The 22,556-nt window shown below is 42.5% G+C and overlaps 1 protein-coding gene across 3 annotated transcripts in view; it reads right to left on the reverse strand.

Moving 5' to 3' along the window:
• The window catches only part of KDM7A (lysine demethylase 7A), a 98,344-nt gene that overhangs the window by 6,633 nt on the left and 69,155 nt on the right, over positions 1 to 22,556 (reverse strand). For 2 of the 3 annotated variants that reach the window (XM_053254745.1, XM_053254748.1), the window contains exons 13-19: positions 20,961 to 21,085; positions 19,544 to 19,701; positions 13,872 to 13,963; positions 13,309 to 13,454; positions 12,980 to 13,185; positions 8,759 to 8,841; positions 4,707 to 4,983 (exon numbers count right to left, since the gene is read on the reverse strand). In XM_053254745.1, coding sequence (XP_053110720.1) covers positions 4,707 to 4,983; positions 8,759 to 8,841; positions 12,980 to 13,185; positions 13,309 to 13,454; positions 13,872 to 13,963; positions 19,544 to 19,701; positions 20,961 to 21,085 — 1,087 coding nt within the window. The remainder of the gene's footprint in view (positions 1 to 4,706; positions 4,984 to 8,758; positions 8,842 to 12,979; positions 13,186 to 13,308; positions 13,455 to 13,871; positions 13,964 to 19,543; positions 19,702 to 20,960; positions 21,086 to 22,556) is intronic. The other variant, XM_053254746.1, reaches the window with a different exon arrangement.

Here is a 22,556-nt window from a genome sequence, read left to right on the forward strand (position 1 = left end):
TCTTGAGCGGTGAACCCGCTCAAGTAGCCCACACCTTAGCCCGAGTTTGCGGAGCGAAACTCTTGAGGAGTCCGACTCCACACCTCATCTACTCATGAGTAGACCCCCAGAGGGGAAGCGAAAAGCTGCCTCCCAGCTCCGGGGGTCTCGCCAGCATGCCCTGAGCACTCACAAAGGGCATGCTGGAGCTTGTGGGGGCCGATCGGCCCCTGCTCCCCCCAGCCCCTGCCGGCTCCATCACGGAGCTGGCAATCATGTGGGCGGCCGATCCGGCCACCCAGGGCTCCCTGCCCGCTCATGTGCGGGGAGAGCAGGCTTAGCCCGCTCTCCCCGTGCACAGGAAGAAACCGCGTCTCACTGATCGTGAGACCCGGTCCATAGCCTGCTCCCTATGAAAGAAGGTTTTGGTAGAGTGGGAAGTGTTGATGATGACCCTGAGACAGATGCAGAAGAATGGGGAACCATGGCTGTCAGGGCCATCATGGTATGAGTAGGATGCCCTGAGCCCCTTCCTACAGGATTTTGCTCATGGTCCTGGAGAGCAGGAGAAAGGGAGAAAAGAGATAGAAGAAGATTTGTATAAGGGCATTATAATATTAGCAGTTTAATTTTCAATCTCCTTCCAAATGATCCCTAGCAAGGAACTGGCCTTTTTCACAGCTGCTGCACATTGAATCGACACTTTCAACAAGCTGTCCACCATGACCCCAAGATGCCTCTCCTGGTCAGTCACCGACAGCTCAGATCCCATCAGTGTATACTTGAAGTTGAGGATGGATGCAGTGGTTTATGCTCCATTCCCAGAACTGCAGCGCTAGGCTGCAGAAGGACCAGGAAACTGTCCCCCCTTAGAGGTTGATGAAGGCAGTTGTCTAGCAGAACCTGGGCTAGTTGATTCTTTAGGAAGGGTAGGAAGGATTTTAGGGCATGGAATACTGCTAGTAATTCCAGGAAGTTTAGGTGAAGGGATTCTTGTTATAGTGTCCATTTGCCTTGGGTGCAAAACCCAACACAGTGGGCTCCCCAACCTTTTCAGGGGAGATGTCTGATGTCACTGTGAGCGGTGGAGTTGGAAGCTAGAAAGGCATACCCACTGAGAGTCCATCCTGGTCAACCACTGTAGGGGTTTTAGTACAGGTGATGGAAGAGTCAGCCATATGTTCTGACTGTTGGAGTTTGGTTTGAACACCAGCAGAAACCAATTTTGGAGTCTTTGCATTCAAAGTCTTGCATAGGGGCGCAGTAGCTGTGAATGAGACCAAACAGTCTTTTCACTGCTCGAGCTCTTTGCTTCAGATTGAGAGAAAATGTGGAGATCAGTTCTATGATTAACTGTCTCCTGTCTTCCAGAAGGTACACTCTCTTCGTTTCTGAGTCCAGAGCCCCTCTGATAAACTGGATTCATTTTCGTGGTGTTAGGACAGATTTCTTTGGATTCACTGCGATTCCTAGTTCTGCTAACAAGTCTAGTGTGTATTGGACCTGAGAGATTAGGACGTCCTTGTATCCAGATGTCAGCAATCAGTCGTCTAGATAAGAGTAAAGTGAGATTCCTTGTGTCCTACGATGGTGCTGACACACTTCGTAAAGACATAGGGTGTTGCTGAAAGTCCGAATGGCAGGAACATATACTGGTAAATTTGTGGACCCAGTGTGAATCTTAAGTACTTCCTGTGTTATGGCCATATTGCCATGTGGAAATGGGCATCCTTAAGGTCTAGCATCACAAACCATTATTCCCTTGTTAGGAGGAAAGAATGCCTTGCAAGGAGCATTCTGAATTTCCTAGCTTCTACATATTTGTTTAGGTTGCATAGGTCCATAATGGGTAAGTCTCCATCCCATTTGGGCACCTGGAAAAATCTTGAATAAAAGCCCTTCTTCTCCCCATCCTTCAAGGGAACAGGTTCTATCGCCCCCTCCTCCAGTAAGGATAACACTTCTTCCACTAAAGTACGAGTTGAGTGGGTGTATTATAGTGCCATGAATATGTGACAGCTTGTAAACTTGATGTCTTGGACCAGGAAGTATCTCAAACACAACTGCCTCATCCCATACAACTCACCCCTTTCCCTCACGCTTAGCGTCTCACCGTATCAGATGCCTGGGTGTTGTCCATAATAGGGGCTTTTTCTAGATGACCTTTGAGTTTCATATATTTCTATAGCCTTTGTTAATCAAAGTCATGTGGTAATGCAGGCAAAGGCAAATAGTATAGGTCTCTAACACTCCTGAGACTCCTAATGTAGCCCCAGTCCAGTAGTCCATTGGTCGTGCCATGGACACAAAGTGTGGAGAGGAATGATGAAATCTCTTTCTCCAGGGCTAAGATGGAGAATCACTTTAGTAAATTCCAATTAGAACAATAAAGGAAAAAACTAGCCTGAAAATAGCAAGTGGAACAAGAGTTCAAACCAAGAGCTGTCTAACGGAGCAAGATAGGACCGGAACTGTGGATTGAGTGACAGCTACCTATTGGGGAAGCCTCTTTAGAAGAGATATGCCCTTTCTTGCTAGAGATGGAATGCACAGATTGAGCTGGAGAAAAGTCCCAAGGAAAGTCAATTACAATAGGTGATGTGGTTGGTGGTACACTCTTTATAGGGGTGTCCATTTTACTGGTTGATGGTGCCATCAATATCAGTATCGTAGTGACAACAATTTTTGGTCCAACAGACAATGTCTGGTGGGTAGCTGTCTATGTCAGAGTCAGTTGTTTTGTCAAAAGAGATGAGTGTGTAATCAATGTCAGTGTCAGTGTATATGCTGTTAGCGTTGTCGATGCAGAGTCTGCATCAGTTGGCAGGTTTGGCTTTTTTAAAGCCAAACTTTGGGTTACGGCCCATTTGACCCACGAGTATACCCCTTAGGTTCTGGCAACCTATTTGCAGACATCAGCAGATCACCCAATGTTGATGGTTGAACTCTACAATATTCCCCCTGTGTGGTTGAAGGTGAAGGAGTATGAAGGGACAGCCTCAATGTCAATACCATTGTCTGTCTTGATGTGGCCCAAGTCAGTGGTTTGGCCGTCAACATGTAGTGGTGTTTGGGACTCAAGCTCAACCTCTCATGCTTGTATTTCTTATGGCATCAAGAATGGGCATCCATGTCTACTGTCTCTGGCTTTTTAAAGGCAGAGTCTCCTTGTTCTTTGTTAGAAGCAGTTCAAGATGCAGAGGCATTGGAATCCCCCCAAATCGCCCTCGATCCCGAGGGGCAGCCGTCGGCCGACATAGATTCTGTCAACATAGATGGAAAGGGAGATTTTGGCATTGGAATTGGGAATCGAGAGCAGTTTTGTAGAGTGCCGCTCTAAGATGGAGTTCTCTGCTTGCTCTTTTGTTTTGTTTTGTTGCCTTAAGGCTAAACAAATTTTGCAGGCTTTCATAGGCAAATTAAGCATTCATCATTAAGGATATGCCTGAAACGTTTCGGCCACCAGGGCCGTTTTGGATTTCGGAGGCAGCAGGGGTGCTCCCTTAGGGGTGGGGGAGGGGGCACTTACCCCTTCCGCCGCATTTCCCCCACCGGCGCTCAGTTGTATCAAAGCCCCTCGGGGCAGCAGCATACCTCCCTGCCGCCCTTGGCTGGAAGTACCAGGTGTGCGTGCACCCATTGTAGGCGGGCACATGCACGACGGGCAAACGCGCGCCCAGTACTTCCAGCCACTTCCAGCTGAGGACAGCAATGGGGCGGCAGGGAGGTACACTGTTGCCCTGAGGGGCTTTGATACAATGGAGCACCGATGGGGGAAATGTGGCAGGAGGGGTAAGTATACCCTCCCTCACCCTTAAGGGAACACCCCCAATGCCTCCGAAACACAGAGGAGCAGTTCCGGGCACATCCCTATTTGTCATGCCTGTCAGAGGACAACAGGGTACACTACAAAAAGCACACTTTTTAAAGGTTTTTCTAACATTCATTAGACCAACAGAGAGGGGTGGGATTAAGGGGAAAACAGAAAAACAATAGCCAAAGCCAGAAACTCACTAAAAGAAACTAAGCCAAACCGAAATCCAGAGAAGAAGCCGTAAAACCATCCGTAGTCAAGCCAAAGAATCAAGAAAAAAAGTTTATCGCCACAGAAACTGGGATGAGGCGCAACAAATCCTTCACAATGCGAGCAGCATGGCAGCTGAGAAGGAACTGAGGAGAATGGTGATCTCCCGCCAAAAATAATGGTCAAGCCACGCACACAATTCAGCAGAGCCAATGAGCGCCTCATGGAGCTTGGAATTCTTCTGTGGGGGTTCCTGCACAGGCGCAGAACCCAAGTTGTGAGGGAACATGGATCACCTCAGAGATCATAAGACACAAAATATCAATACTTAGCATTTGCATAGCACATTTCAGTGTTTGTGACATCCTGAACTCTAGTTCCGAAATTGCAGCTTGCTCTTAACCATTATGCTGCATCAGCTTCACATTTACAATATGGTAGCTTGAACTGAGTATCTTATGTGACAAGAGATTTGTATAAAATAGCTTCCACATGAACAGCCGCAAAGCATACCATCTCAGAAGCACACATGGACTATGGACAAATTGTAGAGCTGGGCACAAAGCATTTTTTGAACATCCACATCCTTTTAGACTAGCATGCATTGCAAATTAATTTTACAGCTATTTAGGAAAATACTGCTGTTTTCAAAAGCCAGCAATTTGTGGATAACAGAAATTAATACAGATAATAATTACACCACCTTTTGTTGCCTGGTTGCTGATAGGGGGTGGATTGGAAGCTGGCCGTTTGGTTGGATGTAAAGGTAGAGATAATGATGTTTCACCATATGGCCTGTCCGGGCTAAGGCTGCCGTCACTCAGTCTACACTCCCCTTGAATCATGCTGGAGTCCCGCATACACTTGCTATGCTGGAAGTTCAAACTATTACTTTGCCAATGACTCCTGCTTTCTTGAATTTTATAACTGGCCTCGGATGTGCCTTCCTTCTTAATGTATTTCTGAGTTTTACTTGTATCCTAGAGAGGGAAAACAATAGTTAAAATTCTGAAATGTACCCAACAGGCACATGGAGCATTTATAAATGCACACTGTAAGTTTTAATAGAATACCAGCAAACATGTAGCTCTGCTGTACAAACTAAACAAAGTAACTGATTAATGACCAAAAATGACATGAAGGAGTATGAAATACTGTGATCTCTGTAACAGAGCAAATTTGGCCAGTTGCATGGATGCTGCTAAAGAACCCCCTGGGTCTCTATGGAGATACTACCCCCCACTTCATCAGAAAAAATCAGCAGCCATGGAATACACTTCTTCAAATGACAGTTTCCAGCAATGGCTGCATATGCATGTGTGTACACGTAACCCTTCAATAGATGTGTCTCCAAGGCAGTTTACAAGTTAAATATATTTAAACACATCAGACAGACAGAAGACCCATTGCAACCCCTTTTTAAAAGCTCATACCTAAATAAAAATTACATATTTCAACCAAATATTAAAGCAGTGCACATTTAAGGTATAGATGCCAGAATGTTTAACACCCTGAAAAGGTTGCTAACACATAATTTCAAGACATTTCAAGCAAAATTTCAGAAGTCTTATATGCTATAGCTAAAAGCCATCCTGTTATGACCAGCTTTCTTATCTGTAATTTTATTACATTCCAAACAGGTGGCTTTGTTTTTGTTTTAAGAAATAGGGTTTTTCTGTTTATTTCCCCTTTACCATTTTCTTTGCACTTCTTTCTATAATTCTACAGACTTTTTCCTATTTTGCTTTTTTTTTCAGTTTTACTGGCCAACCATTACAACAAGGCAGTTTTCCAAGACAGAGCTGCACCATTTCACCTCCCTCCCAAGAGCAAAATACAATCTTGTTTATTTTGCCAAACCTGAATTTTTGTTTTTGTGGCCTATACAATATCTGGCACATAATCGGGCCACCACAGCTGGCAAGTTATGTCAGTAATCCAACTAGAAATGAAAATTAACCAAAGTCCCTGTGTGTGCAGATGAACATAACTTCTGAGCAGGGTTGATTTGATTTAAATCACAATTTAAAATTGCTTCACAGAAGGACTCAATATTAATGATTTAAATCACAATTTATATTACTGGTCAGGAAGATTATATTTAATCATGTTCTATAAAAGTATACTCTTGTCTAATATAACCTTAATGCATATTTAGAGACAGATGTAGGTTTCATTTTTCAGAAGGTGAGTACACACTTCCCATAATGCTGTTTCATTCGGGCAACTAGGCCTTGCATTTTATTGTTGCAATGTTTGCATTTTGCACACATGCTTTTCTTACCCACAGGTACAGGAACTTCATTAAAATATTCCCAAATCGGGTGTCTTAAGGCCTGCTGCCAGGATACGTGTTTCTCTTCTACGATGGATGATGCACTTGGAAAAAGTTTCCTCAGGAGTGCATGAATATGTTCTGTTCACTTTTGGTTTCACTTTCTATTTTCCTCCCCATTCCGTGTGTTTATATCCAGACTCCTCCTCCTTGCTCAGATCTACTCCATTCCCCCAAACCCTGTATTCATATATTGACCTCCTGTGTCTTTGCACTTGGGGTGGGGTGGTGGGAGTGGAGCAAAGGCTTGACTGTGTGTGCGCACACTGCATGTACACCACCTGCAGAATAGGACTGATCAGGTCTGTTATTTCTCATCCTCATCTACTGTTGTTGACATGTTCATAGAATATAATTATTAATATTCATGATGATATCTTTGACTAGGTTCTTTATGAATTTATTTTTAAAAATCATTTTAAATCTGATTTAAGTTTTAAAAATCAGATTTTTAAAAAAATCAGATTTTTATCAACCCTGCTTTTGAGAACATCATCTTGAAGGAAGAGATGCTAAGTGACTTAAAACGGTCACTCTGGATAGCCAAGGATTCAAAATGCATGATAGATACCTGCCAATATCTGAAAATAGAAAGACAATGGGTGCAATCCATTCGAAACTGCTTATGAAGTAAAATATTAACTCTGGCTAAACAATACCCATTATCTGTAGGAGAGGCCCACATTCCAAAGGCAGATAATCATGGCTACTTTTATTTTATTTGTACGATTTATATACCACCCTTCCTAAAGTGCCTCAGGACATTTTACATTAAAATCAAACACACATAATAAAACAATTAAAATCTGAAACAACATTTGAACCATAAAATTAAAACTAGATATCATTAAAAGCCAGGCTTTAAAAGATGGGTCTTTAAGGCTCTCCTGAAGGCCTCCAAGGAAGATAATCCTCTCAAATCCATGGGAAGCATGTTCCACAACCTAGGGGAACAACTGAGAAGGCCCGATGCCAGGTTGACACCAGATGAACTGGTGGCACCTGAAGACAGACCCTTCCTGTTGATCTTAATGAGCGATAGAGATCTTGTAGAGAAATGTGCTCTCTCAGATAACCTGGACCTAGGCCATTCAGGGCTTTAAAAATTAAGAGCCTTGTCCAGAACACGAAGTTCTATTCCGTCTTACAGATTACGACCCCCAACGACGAGTGCTTCCGTTTTGCTTGGATTCAGCTTCAGTTTATTATCCCTCATCCAGCCCATTACTACTGCCTGTAGGCAGGCATTTAAGGGGCTAACACCATTACCTGATATTGATGTCAAGGAGAACTAGATTTGGGTGTTGTCAGCATATTGGTAACACCCAGCACCAAATCCCCTGAAGACCTCACCCAGCAGTTTCATGTAGATGTTAGAAAGCATTGGTGACAGAATGGAGTCTGAGGGACTTCAGATAGTAGCTCCCATTTAGAAGAGCAACTCACCAAGCACCACCATCTGAAATCTACCCAAGACATAGGAGCAGAACCAAGGTAAAACAGTGCCTCTTGTCCCCAAATCCCTCAGGTGATCCAGAAGGATACTATGGTCGAAGGTACTGAAAGACTCCAAGAGGTCCAGAAGAACCATCAGAATCATACTCCCTCTGTAAATTCCCTGGCAAAGGTCATCTATCAGGCCAACCAAGGTCAACCCCACAGCTCACCCTAAAGCCAGTTTGAAATGGGTCTAGATATTCAGTTTCCACCAACACCACTTGGAGCTGATCAGACACCACCCTCTCAATCATCTTACCTCCAATCATGGGAGGTTGGAGACTGACCTATAATTGTCAATCATCAGGGGATCCAGAATGGGCTTCTCACGAAGGGGTCTAACTACCACCTCCTTCAAACAAGGTGGCATCCTTGCCCTCCCTCAATGAGGTATTAATGATATCAACTACACCAGCTCCAACAACCTCCCTGCAAGATGAAATCAGCCATGTTGGGCAAGGATCTAAAGAACAGGTGGTAAGCTGTAGCACTCCAAGCAGCTTGTCCACATCCTCAAGAGTCACAAACTGAAACTGAGCCAATCTAATCTCGCAAGAGGGATTGCTGGACACTTCTCTAACTGGCCCTGTGGAAATACTGGATGATTACTTTTCCTTCATTCATGTGAATTCCAGTCATAGTTCCTATTGTACCCCATTTTAGCACCTCTCTTCCTGACATGCTATTCTTTACGCCCACAAAACTTGCAAAACTATTTCTGTCTCCATACTAATATTGCATCTTGCACAAATGGTGCATTCATGTTAGAGACCAACATTCTAATAGAGGATAACAGCAAAGTTATCATTTGTAACCTTGTGATACAGAAACATATCTTAATAATATTTTTAATCCTCTGAATATCTGAGCTTATAATGTATTCCATACATCATTCGTTTAAAAGATATAAAACATTATCTTACCTGAGGGTTCATTTTAGAAACTGTATGTAATGGTGTCACTAATGTTGAAGCTCCCATATCTTTTTCTTCTTTGATGTGCTTCCCTAAATAGAAATTAGATACACTCAGACACTTTTAAAGATGTACATGAATACTGCTCCACTGCTAAGTAGTTATTTAAACAATTATTTCCTAGACAAGCCATTTTCCTGTTAGTAGACAGCACAGGACTATCTCCTACACATTTTTTTCACACACTCCTTACCTAGTGCACATCAAGTACTCAACTCAAAAGTAACCCAACTAATCTTGAAAGGATTTATTTGCATCACAGTACACATAAAATAAGACACCTATTTGCATATGGGTTTTATCTCGTTTTGTTCATGAGTGCATCAAATGCATACTCACTGTTCTTCATTGTGCGGCCCACGGCCGCCCACACAGACCCCAGTGGCAGCCCCACTAGCTCCTCTCCCTCCTCCTGCCTCTAGCCCCTTGGCCACTGTGCTCACATTCCATCTCTTGCTCTCCTGCTGCTGCTGCTGCATTCCTCTCTCTCTGCTGCCACCATGGCCACCACACTCACTCTCTCTTGCTTTCCTTGTCCTCCTCCATCACTTGTTCATTCTCTCTCCTGCCCCGCTGCTGCTGGCGCCGCAGCCACCACACTCACACTTGCTCCCCCTCTCTTTTGCTCCCCTCCCCGATGCCATGGTCACCAGACGTGTTGTCTGTCTCTCTCTCCCCACTGCTGCAGCTGCAGTCACTGCCCCTTCTCCCAGCAGAATGAGCCCTCTCGGCAGTTGCAGCCCTCACTCTTAAAAATAGTGAAGATCACTGAATTATACCATTATGAAATAGATATCCCATTAGAATAATGCAATGCTTCATTTTCTAGCAATATTACTGCAGTTTTTCCTTTGTGCAAGCAACTGTTAGCTTATACAGAACCTCAAAGGCTAAACTGCTTTACACAACTTTGTTGCGTGCAATTCAAAGATGTTTCCACTACTCAGATCTACTGCTTGATATCAGCAAGTTCACAAAGGAATGCTTATCTGCAAAGGTGAATGTGGAGTTTTGTAGTGCACATGCTATCTAGAGTTACGAAATGCTACCAGGATTAGTGCCTGCTGTACATACCTTTCAGACTTCTAGGTGCATTAGATTTTCTCTGACACTTAATCTGAATTAGGATGGATTTGTTTAAGTGTAAGTCAGAAAACTTCAACATTTTGGATCAATACTGTTTGCTTTTGCCATCTGGATTTCTTTGTAACCATAGATATAGATGGCTGGAAAAGCATCAAGCAGATTACAGTTGAGACAACATCTGTTGTCACAGCTGTCAAGTTACTGCACTTTCTCCCTCTTTTTGTTGCTAAAAACAAAAAGCAAACATATTGGTCTGTCTCTAAAAATGATGAAACAGAAGTTACCAGGGGGGGGGGGGGCGGGAGAGGAGAGACAATTGTATCAAGATCAAAACCAGCAACTTGCTCACACCAGGATTATTATCTATGCAAGCTTTTAACAGGACAACCTGTTTCCTTATATGTATAAAACTGAACTGCTTTGAAATTTCCTTACTCTGAAAAATAAGCTATACCACTGTTCTTTATAATACGGTGCATTTAAGATACATTTCCACTCTCAGCATTTAAACTAAAGTTCAGCCTTTAAAAAATTTGTTGAAATAAAATACATCAGTTTCAGTTTAACAGAAGCAAAAAAATCACCCAGTGAGACCAACAATAGTGATACTTACTACTATGAATATGTATATACTACTACTAATATTTATATACCGCTTTTCAACAAAAGTTCCTAAAGTGGTTTACATAGAGAAAAAATAAATAGAGATAGATCCCTGTCCCCAAAGGGCTTACAATCTAAAAACATACATAAGATAGACACCAGCAACAGTCATTGGAGGGATGCTGTGCTGGGGATGGATTTATTTATTTATTTAACATATTTTTAAACCACCCAAAACTTACGTCTCTGGGCGGTTGGGCCAGTTGCTCTCCCACTGCTCAATAAAGAGAATCACCACTTTTAAAAGGTGTCTCTTTGCTCAGTTAGCAGGGGTTTACTTCTCCGTAAACATATTTTGAGTCGGAGCATAAGCCATCCTGCTAGATTGCCCCATTTTTCCATTATTTTATTGTCACATGTATTTTGGACTTTGTTACATTTTGGTATTGTATATCCTCTTTATTTAAACACCTGTTTTAAGACTCTGCATTGGGTCTTAAAAAATACTAAAGATCAGTAATCACAGTAGTTATTACACATTTTTTAATCTATTCAAATGAACACACTCCATATTAAATAAGATTTAAAATGATTCCACCAAGGTCTTCAGCGATCTTCAGTTAAGTGTATATGAAATATTATATTTACTACTCTAAAGGTTCCTACTCTAGTAACATTAGAACTGGTAAATATGGTGTTAACACAGATGTCATTAATCCTGGAAGCAGCCATGGTAGTTTAAAAAAACCCCAAAACAAACCCAAACACTCCTCCCCTTACATCGAGTAACTTGATAATGTGAATGCTAAGAATTTAATTACCCCTCTGGCTGGAAAAAGAAATCCCTCTGTTAATGCAAGAATGCATGAATCACTACATAACAGATTATGATATACAGGGATGTTAATATTTCAAACACTTAACATTAAGACAGAGGCATATCTAGGGAAAATAGCGCCTAGGGCAAGCACTGGAATTGCACCCCCTGTCCAAACATCTGACACCCATCTTTCAGATAACGTTACCATAATATCAGCTCAAAAATACAAGTCAAGCTTGTTAAACTTTTAATATTTCAAAAACTATTTAGCAGTGGACATAGCCAGACAAAAAAATGCTAGAAAACTACAAATTTCAGTTGCTGGGGCTCATGAAATACCCAAATACTATGTGGAGGTATACCTGGAAAACTAAACAGAAGTGCCTGTCTAATTCTCTACTATGCATTGTAGCATCACTATTACATAAGTTTTAAAAATAAATGGAGAATTTGACTTTTCCCAGATACACTGAAAATAATTAAAGGATATGCAGAGTAAACTTTGTCACTGCTTGGAATATATTCTAGTATTTCAGAAAGACAGTTAAAATGAGAGAAAGAGAGCAAGAAACTCCCAGTGGGCATTAATACTAAGGATTTCACACTGATTCAAAGACAAACTCACCATTAATTGCCGTATTATTAAGAAATCACATTTAGTTCACTTATCACAAGAAGCAAAGTAAGAGCAAATGAATACAATCCTAGCTCATAAGCTTCAGCTCAGTATTCACAAGCCCTGATTCTCTGTACATAGTGCCAAACTGAATATGTGTACAGTGCCATATTAAATTTTTAAATTTTTTTTTAACCTGTTGACCCTTTGAGGGGGCTTCCTAAAGGCTGGAGGGGGATCTGCAAAGGTTCCCCCTCCCGCCGCCAGGCTCTTAATTCACCGCCGCAACCCATCCCGGGATGATTTTTGAGCCTGTTTGGGCCTGCAAAGATCGGCGTGGTGGCCATTTTGGAGGCTGCCACGCATGCTCAAATGGCATCTGCGAGGCCTGGCAAGTGCGGTGGCCATTTAATTTTTTTTTTTTAATGGCCACCAAAAACAAAATGGCCACCACGCATGCTCAAATGGCCTCTGTGAAGGGCCTTGCAGAGGCACTTTGAGCATGCATGGTGGCCATTTTGTTTTTGGTGGCCATTTAAAAAAACACACAATTCATTTTTTAAAATGGTGCCCCCTTCAATTGGCGCCTGGGGCACGTGCCCTGCCTGCCCCACCCTAGATACACCCCTGCATCAAGAGAAGAAAATACAACATTTAAAGTATATTCCAATGTTGTAGGAGAGAAATGTATTTGTGAATGTTTTAGGCAGCCAGACAGCTGTTTTAACTAGAGACTGCTTGCCCAACTACCTAGTTCTATTCTGGATATTTGTGCAAACGAAGAGGCTAAATTCAGTTGCATCTTATCTTTTTTTCTTTCGGCTGCATATGAACCCATCAAGCTGGCTTACAATGCTAGGATATCCAATAAAACACACATCTCTGAGCAGAAAAATATATTGCCAATATTCCAGTCATCTTCCAGACTCTCTGAAGGGAACTGCTGCTTCCAACCTATTCGGTCATGCAACCTACTTTAAGAAACCTACAGCTTCAGACACATTTTAGGATTTTTAATAATATACAGTTGCAAGACAAGACGTACCACACTCTGCTTTATAACTGTGGGAGAAGAGCTTGTCTTTATGCCTACTTTTGGGATAGCTTCTGTGTTCTTGAAGAGAGCTTCTTCGATCAGTGCAGTCTGTGCTCTGTGTATGACCTGGTAAACAAGTGGTATAGTGCAATCCCGCCATAGAAAGCATCCCCTGAATAGCTTCTTCCTCCGTACTTGTCGAGGTAGGACATTCCCTGGAAAAAGCAGTGGAAAGTAGAAAACTGTTTCACAGACTAGAAAGATTCTAGCATTCTGATGAAGAAGAAGGTGATTTGCCTAACAAGTCCCCTGTACTTCTCCCTTTGCTTTTATTTTACCTTGAATTTGCAGTTTCATGTCTTGATGGCTTCTGTGTGGTATGACAGAGGTTACTTGTTACTTTAGATTCCTCTTTAAAATTTGAAGTTACTTCCTGTTTCTCATCACCTGAGCTTTCCGACTCCTCTAAAGAGGAATCCTTTTGCTGGTGGAGGAAAAAACACAAACCCTTACGCATTTCATCAATTCATAAAAGTGTGTACACAGTTCACTGTAATCTTAGTTCACTGTTATCCAGTATCATTAATAGCATACAAAAATCTGAATGGTATGGGGCTAACATATTTGCTCCTATCCAAAATGCTTCAATATGAACAAAGGGCCAGCATCAGGGGTTGGCATCACTGGGCAGCTGCCAAGGGCCCTCAGAAGGACTCACTGCTGATCACCTCGGTGTTCACAGGCTTTCTGTGATAGCGATGGAGGAGCAGCTTTCTCTTGGGGCTCTCCCAGGCAGCAAGGGGCCCATGGAAGGCAGTTTGCCAAGTGATCCCTGAAACCTGGGTTAGCCACAAGTTTAACACACTATGTTTGGCACTACCTGCAATATTCTACCACTTACCTGGTTAGTGCAATCAGATTCTTCTGAATCAGAAATATCAGAGTATTCTGAGGTTCCATTCCTGAGTTCTGATTTCACACTTTCAAAGAACACTGGGAAGAATAAAAACAAGCAAGAACAGCTTTAGAATTTCCACATATGCACCACATGTACTGTCATATTTTTAAAATTTCAACTGAAACTTTTCACTTGTGACTGAATACTGCTTTGAGAACTCACCAATACACTTCTGCCAGAGTGTATTCTACCACACTCACCCTAAAAACAAAAGAATTAGGTACTACACTATTTGGCAGTATAGAATTGAAAGCTAAAAATTACTTCCAATTCTTAAAAACAGGTTGCTCACCTGTAACTTATGATCTATGGGTGACCCAATATCATTCACAACATGGGCTCCACGTCTGTGCAGTTGCTTCTGTGTAAGGATGCGTCAGCTCCTTGAAGTGCTCTAAGGGCATGCCCTTCATGCACTAAGTGTGCTTGGTATTTTTGGCACCAGAGCACTGTTTTCCTCAGTTCCTAGATGGATATTGTTGAGTTCAAGATTTGTCAGAAGAGACAGGCAAGGCACAAAGGTAAGAGCATTCGATGGGTGGGGAGGCTGAGTGAGTATTGTGAATGATACTGGGCCACCAAAAGATCAAATGTTACAGGTGAGCAACCTGTTTATCTTTGTGGTGGCCTGGCATTATTCCCAATATAGGCTATTAGCTAACTCCTAAAAGAAAAGAAAGTAGGCAGGATTTAAATAACCTTCTTAAGGTTTTGCATGCCCCAAACCAGCCTCAACCACAGAGCACATGTCGAGGGTGTTATGTTTAATAAAGGGTTGGTCAGAAGACCAGGGAGCAGCCTTGTGGATTTCAGCCAAGTTAACTCCAGAGAGGTGAGCAGCTGAAGTGGCCGTTGCCCTTGTGGAATGAGCTTTGATAGCAGAAGGCAGAGTGTGACCTTGTTTCTCATAACAGAACAGAATAGCTTGAACCAACCATTCAGATAATCTGTGACTGGATTTTGGGTTGGCCCTTAGTGGGACCTTCAAGAGTCATAAATAGTCTGTTAGAATGTCTAAATTCTTTAGTGCAAGCCATGTAAAACAAAAAGGCTCTCTGAACATCCAAGGAATGCAAAGAACCTGCAAGGGGTGACAATGGGCTAGAGAAAAGGTGGTCAAGACAATGTCTTGATTAATATGAAAGTCCAACGCTATCTTAGGTAAGAATGCAGGGTCAGTGCACATCTTCACCTTATTAGGATAGAAGGTGGTAAAGGGGACATCAACTCTCAAGGTGAAGAGTTTGCTAACACCTCTTGCAGTTGTGATGGCGATGAGGAATGCCATCATGAAGGTGAGCAATTTGAGGGAGGCTGACGATAAGGGTTCAAAGGGGTCTTCTGTGAGTGAAGCTAGGACTAAAGAGAGACTCCGGGGTTCAACAGGTTGCCTAATCAGAGGGGAAAGATTATTCAGGATCTTCGGGAAATGCTTGCAGTCTTGGGGGGGGGGAGCCGTGGAACCCAGCCAGGGTGCATAGCAGACAGGGAGGACATATGAACTTTTATGGAGGAATTAGACAGACTAGATTGTTTAATAGAGGTGACGTAGAACAGTACTTGGCAAACAGAGCCTGTGGAGGGGCCGAAGCCTTTGGAGCATGCATAAATAGAAAATCTTTTCAATTTACAGTTGCAATTATGCCTGGTGGAGGCCTTCCTTTCATGAAGGACGATATTATCTAAAAGCTCAGCCTCCATGCATTCATATTCAGGGTCTGGAGGCTGTGGTGAAGGATCCAACCCCTGTTCTAATGGAGGAGGTCTGGGCGGTGCTGAAAACGATGGCTGGAGCCCTGTAACAGATGGAAGAGGAGACGAAACCAGGGCTATCCTGGCCACCATGGGGTGAGTAGAATGCATTTTGTGCTCTGGAGTAATATTTTGCTTACAACCCTGGATAGAAGTGGGAAGAGGTAGAAAGGGCTGCCTGTCCAAAGAATCTGGAAGGCGTCTCCCGGAGACCCCTTCCCCACTGCAGCTCTTGAACAATAAATTGGGCATTTCTTGTTCTCTCGGGTGACAAAGAGGTCCACTTCGGGAGTCCCCCACTGCCAGAAGAGAAGAGTGTGGGCGTCATCGTGAAGTTTGCACTTGTGCTGGTTTTCCTGCTAAGGTTGTCTGCTAAGACATAGTCGGTACCCCTTATATGGAGAGATGGTTTGGGGAGGGGGGATTTAATGGCAAATGCACCAATCCCAAATTGAACAGCAAGACTGCATAGGGACTTGGAGACTATGCCCCCTTGATGGCTTATGTACGCTATGGCCGTGGTATTATCCAGCATCACCTAGACCATTTTGCCAGACAAGAGAGGAAGGAATGATTTTAGAACCAGAAATACTGCCAGAAATTCCAGGAAGTTGATAGGCAGAGAGGCCTGCTGGTGGTCCCAAAGGCCCCGAACATGAAAACCTGCACAGTGAGCTCCCCAGCTTTTCAAAGATGTGTCTGTTGTGATGAAAATAGAGGACATAGGTGGTTGGAAGGGTAGACCCGCGTTTCTCTGTGCTCTCTGTTCTCTGGCAGAGTCTACCAGTGAAGAGAATCCAAGACAGACCTGGGAAACAGTAGTTGTAGACCCTGGTCATCTACGTTCGATTTGAACACATAGCAGCCATAGCTGTAGACAACACATACACAGTCTGGAATAGTTTATCGTTGATGTGCGAGAAGCCAAGATGCACTGTACAGATTGCACAGTCTGGGTCAGATTGGAGCAGAAGTAGCAAATAATGTTCTAAATTGCTAGTTGACAGTCTTGCGGAACCAATGCACGTTTGAAGTTTGCATTGAGTACAGCTCCTTTGTAAGGAAGGGAGTGTTGAGGGGACAGGTTGGACTTCTTCCAGTTGACCTGGATGCCCAGGTTGTCCAACAGAGAGATAACTTTGGCAATATGGTCCAACAGGAAATCTCTGACACACGAGGTAAGTAGCCAATGGTCTAAAAGGGGAAGATGGATATGCCTCAAGTTGGCAGATGTGCAATCATCGCACTCACACATTTTATGAACACATGAGGAGTTGTGGACAAGTCAAAAGGAAGCACAGTGTATTGAAAAACCTGGTTCCCCACGGTGAACCATAGATATTTCCCGTATCATGGGTGAATGGCGATGTGAAAATAGGCATCCTTCAGGTCTAGAGTGACAAAACTAGACCTGGAGAAGGAGTTGCTGCAGTGTCAGCACCTGAAACTTCCTGGTGAGTATGAAATCACTCAGGGAGCACAGGTCCAGAATAGGACATAGGCTGCCATCTCTATTTGGAACTTGAAAGTATAAGTAGAACCCAGCCCATTGGGATTCTGGTTCTATCACTTCTTTGGATAAGAGTTTTTGTACCTCCTCTAAAATCACAGGAGTTGCAGGGATATATTTTATTCCCAAGAAGGGAGGTAGAGTGACAAACTCTACAGCTGGTGGAGGCAATACTTAGTACCCAAGCATCAGAGGTGATAAGATGCCAGGGTGCTAAGTAGGGGGCGAGCCAGATAGAGGAAGGAGTGAAAGCAATGGGAAAGGGTATGGAGGAGTCAAAGGTTCGGTTATAGGCATCTGGGTTTTGGATTTTGTTTTGCATGTTGAGAGAACGGGTATTCTTGGCTTTGAGGGAAAGAATGATGATAGGCTCTGCGTTCTGACCAATTGTAGGGAAGTCTAGGCCTGGCAGCCCTACAGAAGCATTGTGAGTAGGTGTGAGGTGTATTAGCAGAAGTGAAAGTCCAGCAGCAAACCTGGACTTTTTCATGCACTCCATATCACCATCAGTTTCGGCACTGAAAAGATGTTTGCCATCAAAGGGCAAGTCCTAAATTGTGTCCCACATATCCTGAAGCAAGGACGTACAGAGCCAGGCATGTCTGTGTGTTGAAACGATACTGGCTAGTGTACAGGACTGAGTTTTGGTGAGATGTTTCTCCATACTAAGAGACTGGTGGGTTATATCAGCAGACTTGGGGAGAAGCTTCTTAATCAGAAATTGCAGGGGTGCAGGATAATTCTGCATATCAGTTGTGAAACAGAATAATGGAATTTGGCTATACAGACCATGTAGTTGGAGATCTTCATGCAGAGGAAGGAAGAGGAATAGATCTTGCATCCCACAGAATACAACTTCCTACCCTCATCAATAGGAGCCAAATGTTTCTTTCCAGATTTAGAGAGTGCACAATCCACCACCAAAGGTTTAGGTGGGGGGGTGTTTGAATAAAAACTTGCAAACCTCCTATCATCCGTCTATCAAATTTGTACACCACCCCTAACTTTTGTCTCTAGGCGGTTTACAGCAACGTAACAGGTTAACACACAGGAAATAAAAACCTTAACACAATTTAAAACCGGAATCAGTTTAAAAAGCTTGGGTGAAGAGATAAGTCTTCAGGTGCTATTTAAAAGTTGTCAGAGATGGGGAGGCTAGTATTTCAGTAGGGAGCTTATTCCATAGTCTTGGGGCAGCAACAGAGAAGGCCCGTCCCCGTGTGGCCACCAGACGAGCCGGTGGCAACTGGAGATGAACCTCTCTGGATTTCAATAGACAACGGGGCTCATAATGAAGAAGGCCTTCTCTTAAATACCCAGGGCCTAAGCCATTTAGGGCTTTATAGGTTATAACCAGCACTTTGTATTTTGCCCAGAAACTTATCGTGTGTAGCTCTTTCAACACAGGAGAAATGTGGTCTCTCCAAGATGACTCAGAGACCAACCCGGCTGCTGCATTCTGTACCAACTGCAGTTTCTGGACTATGTACAAAGGCACCCCCACATAGAGCTCATTACAGAAGTCAAGTCTGGAGGATACCAGCATATGTAGAACCGTTCTAAGGTTGTTCATCTCAAGAAACTGATCCAAAATGTAGGGCAAAAGCAAGATCACAAACACACTCTGAGTCCAAAAAGCCTAATACAACCATTTTTGTTTTCCAGGAATCATGGATGAAGGAGCGTACCCTGAGGAAGCGCACACTACAGCGGACAGAAAGAAACTGAGGGAAACAATGCTCTGGCGCCAAAGATACCAGCGTGCTCCATGCATGAAGGGTATAGCCTCAGGGTGCTTCAAGGAGCCGACAAATCTTTCTGTGGGAGCAACTGCGCAGGTGCAGAGCCCATGTTGGAAATGATACCAGACCACCACAAAAATGAATTAAATTACTTTCCTCTTCAAGCTCAGAAATTACTTTTGTAAACAGTCATAGGCTGCAAAAACAAAAATTACTTTTGTAATAATCAATCATTTACATTGTAATACCTAGATATCAAATCCCTCAACAGATCTAACTCATGAGCCTCTTAGGAGATCCAAAGCTAGGAATCTCAAGTTCATACAAGATATTTACTTATGTCTATGGACACAGTCATGGCTCACTGTGCACAAAGCTAATGTCTAGACTGAAACTGCACAACAGTCTAAACGTCATTAAATGTTCTGCCAGCTTTTTCTTATTTGAAGGGATACTGATAATTCATGCCTCCATCATTTTTGCTATGTCAATGAGAAATGTTACCCTAATGATAACTACCTTAGTGAAGAATGTACCACTAAAGCAACTTAATCTGTAAAGAACAGCGAAATAGCTCAGGATTTCTGGTTCAAGGGGAGGGGGGGACGTACTGTTCAGTGGTTTCTGGGCATCTGCGTTGCCATCTGCTTCCTGGGAGTTTTGCTCTTCTGTCTTAACAATCCTTTCCTTGTTTGACCTTGTCCTGTCATCCTCATCTTCACTGTCTGCGGTGTAAAGGCTTGAATCTCTAAATGGCTGCCTCTCATCTCTGTCATAAAATAGTTATAAAGGGAATCCATTTGGTCTTTTCCTCCAACTTCTTTTTAGAATCATAACATATTTTTATTGTTTGTAAATATCCTTTTAGAACAGTGGCCTTCATCCAGACCAGGGTCAAACTAGCTTAATGTTGTTGCACTAGCAGCAAGGACACAGCATGTGGACATTGTGCAAAGAAAGGCACGTCTGTTCCAGACCAGTCCTTGCAGTAGTGGAAGTTGTTGACATTTCACACCACAATTTTTGCAGCACAATCGTGTACAGGTGGACATTGTTATCCATGGGGGTTCCATTCTCAGCTGATGCTGCGGATAGTAAAACCACGGATAACAAGTCATTGAGTAAATAGAGATTGAAGGGTTAGGTTCCTGGAGAGCAAAAAAAGGCCAAAAAACCCCAACACCTTTTAAAAGGTAGAAACAAGTGCAACAATGTACTGTGCCATGCTCTCCAGGTCCCCAGCTATACCCTCCAAAACCCTGAATTTGGCCAATTTTCTGCAAAAAAAACCCCCAGGTTTTTATTTTACATTTAACAGAAGCACCACAAAATGGCTCCTTTAAGCAAAATGGTGGCTGGAAAATTTCCTGACACCTAGGATCCAAAGATACATGGATCTTTATGGCATATACTGAAGATGGGTGCACATGGCCCAACCGTGGATATGCAAAACTGCAGGCGCCAGGATCACAGATGATGATGTCCACCTGTATATGTCCTGGATAAGGTCTACAGCTAGCAGTGGTGCAATATCATGGAACATCACAACTTTGTGCAGTTCTGCAAACTTAAGTGAGTGCAACATCTCTCACTGCGCTAGCACAACACTAGTTTCTGCATCCACCAGTGACAGTAATATTACTAATCTCACATGTTGCAGGTGATCCATTTTATTCAACTGCACCAATAAGATTATGTTTTAAAATATTAATTCACTGTGCTCTTCCTAAATTTGGTCATATTGCATTGTTGCTGAAGAGATTAACAATTCTAGAAAGTATTTGAAAATTGTTTCTTCTTAACAGGATAGCTTATGCTATTTTCAAGCAGTTAAAAACAACCCAGTTGGCAGTACACAAGAACTTTCCTTTGTTCCCCAAAGTGTTTATCTTCCTGCTTCACTTAAATGAATCTCTCTGTATCCCTTTCTCAGCTCAGATCTGTCAATTAAATACAGAGTGGACAAGATCTGCAGAACCACCTAAAGCAAAGGACAAGTAGCAGAACACGGGCTGATGTGTTTTATACCTAATTATTCTTCCATTTGACAGTAAAAGCCGTAAATCATTGTCCTTCGTTCGCCATTCAGGAACAGTAGAAGATGGCTGAAGAGGCTTGTTAAACCTTCCATTCAATTTATAATTTGCTGTGTCCTAAAGGAAGAGGCAAAAGCAAGATTTCACCTTCAATTGCTGAAACTTTAACAAGCTACTTCTCTGTGCAATCCACATGTGTTGTGCAGGCAAGTCTCAGTGAGAACTCTGACAGCCAGCAAAGAAACGAATACGGCACTATTAATAGCTGTTAAGGTACAGAAAGGTCAGCTTTATGTGTACAGTTATCTTAAACACACTCCAAGTTACAACTCTTTCCTCCACAACACCACTGGATTCCACTCCCATTCTCCAGACTGTTAGGGTTTAAAGAACATTTTCCCTATCAGCATCTCTCATCTATCCTTCTTGGCAAGTATGGCTGGAAGCTACTGCCTCCAAGTGTTATTGTAAGCCTTGAGGGCACCACAGCAACTTTTATGCCTAAATTATTTTACAAATCACTGCATAAATAATATTTGGTTTCTGGACTCTAGAAGTTCTAATCTACATCACAAGGAACTAGCCTGTGGTTTAAAGCTTAACAATGTGTTCTCTTCTGAACAGAGAGTATATTTAACTTAACTTCAGTCTTATCTATATATGAAATCTAATAATACATTGCAACTTCAAAACACAAAGAAGTTATGCTCCACATTCTCCACCAAACATGTTTCTTTATTATTATTTATTATTATTATTATTATTATTATTATTATTATTATTATTATTCATTCGATTTCTATACCGCCCTTCAAAAAATGGCTCAGGGTGGTTTTCATTGCTTGCTATAAAGAAGAACACAGATTCGGCTTCCATCAGCTGGCTGAAGGAAGTTTTATACTAGAGTGAGAATAATCCATTAAATTAGGTTCTAAAGACAGAAAATTTGGATGAGAACTTTTCGAACAAAAATTGTGTCGATGTGCTATTCTCTCCTCCAGCAATTTCCTTTACCACAGGCAAAAGCATTAAATCCTCAAATTGCTTTTTGAATTCAAGCATTTGGGGAGTCTGCGGAGGCAGCTTCCAAGACTGAATATCAAACAGCATGCATGCTCCTAAGGATCAATCATGAAACAGTTGGATAGTATGATCCTAACACAGATTATACAGCAGTTTTATCACATATTTATCACATATTTATTGCCAGGTGTATGCTTAGCTGCTTCCTCTACCTCTGTGATATCTAACAGATCTTACCTGTGACTCTGGATATCAATGTTGTGTATCTCCACTATCTTGCACCAGCAGCAAATGATGTGGAGCAGTGAGAAAATATACAACTCTGTGACCTCAAGACGTGGGGAAATTCCACTGGATATTGCAAAATGGAAGGTAGAAGCTAAACACATTCAGTGTAGTGTCTAGTCTGGTCCTTAAAATTTCCAAGTCCTGAGTTTCATTTTGCGCATTTATTTCTTCTGTATTATTTGGAGTTAAGTTTTACCAATACAAGCAACCTGTTGTAGCTGAAAACCAGTCACAATACTTCCCATCACAGATTCTATAAAAATCCAAGAACTTTCCA

This window comes from Hemicordylus capensis, chromosome 5 (assembly GCF_027244095.1).
Source record: "Hemicordylus capensis ecotype Gifberg chromosome 5, rHemCap1.1.pri, whole genome shotgun sequence".
Taxonomy (NCBI): domain Eukaryota; kingdom Metazoa; phylum Chordata; class Lepidosauria; order Squamata; family Cordylidae; genus Hemicordylus; species Hemicordylus capensis.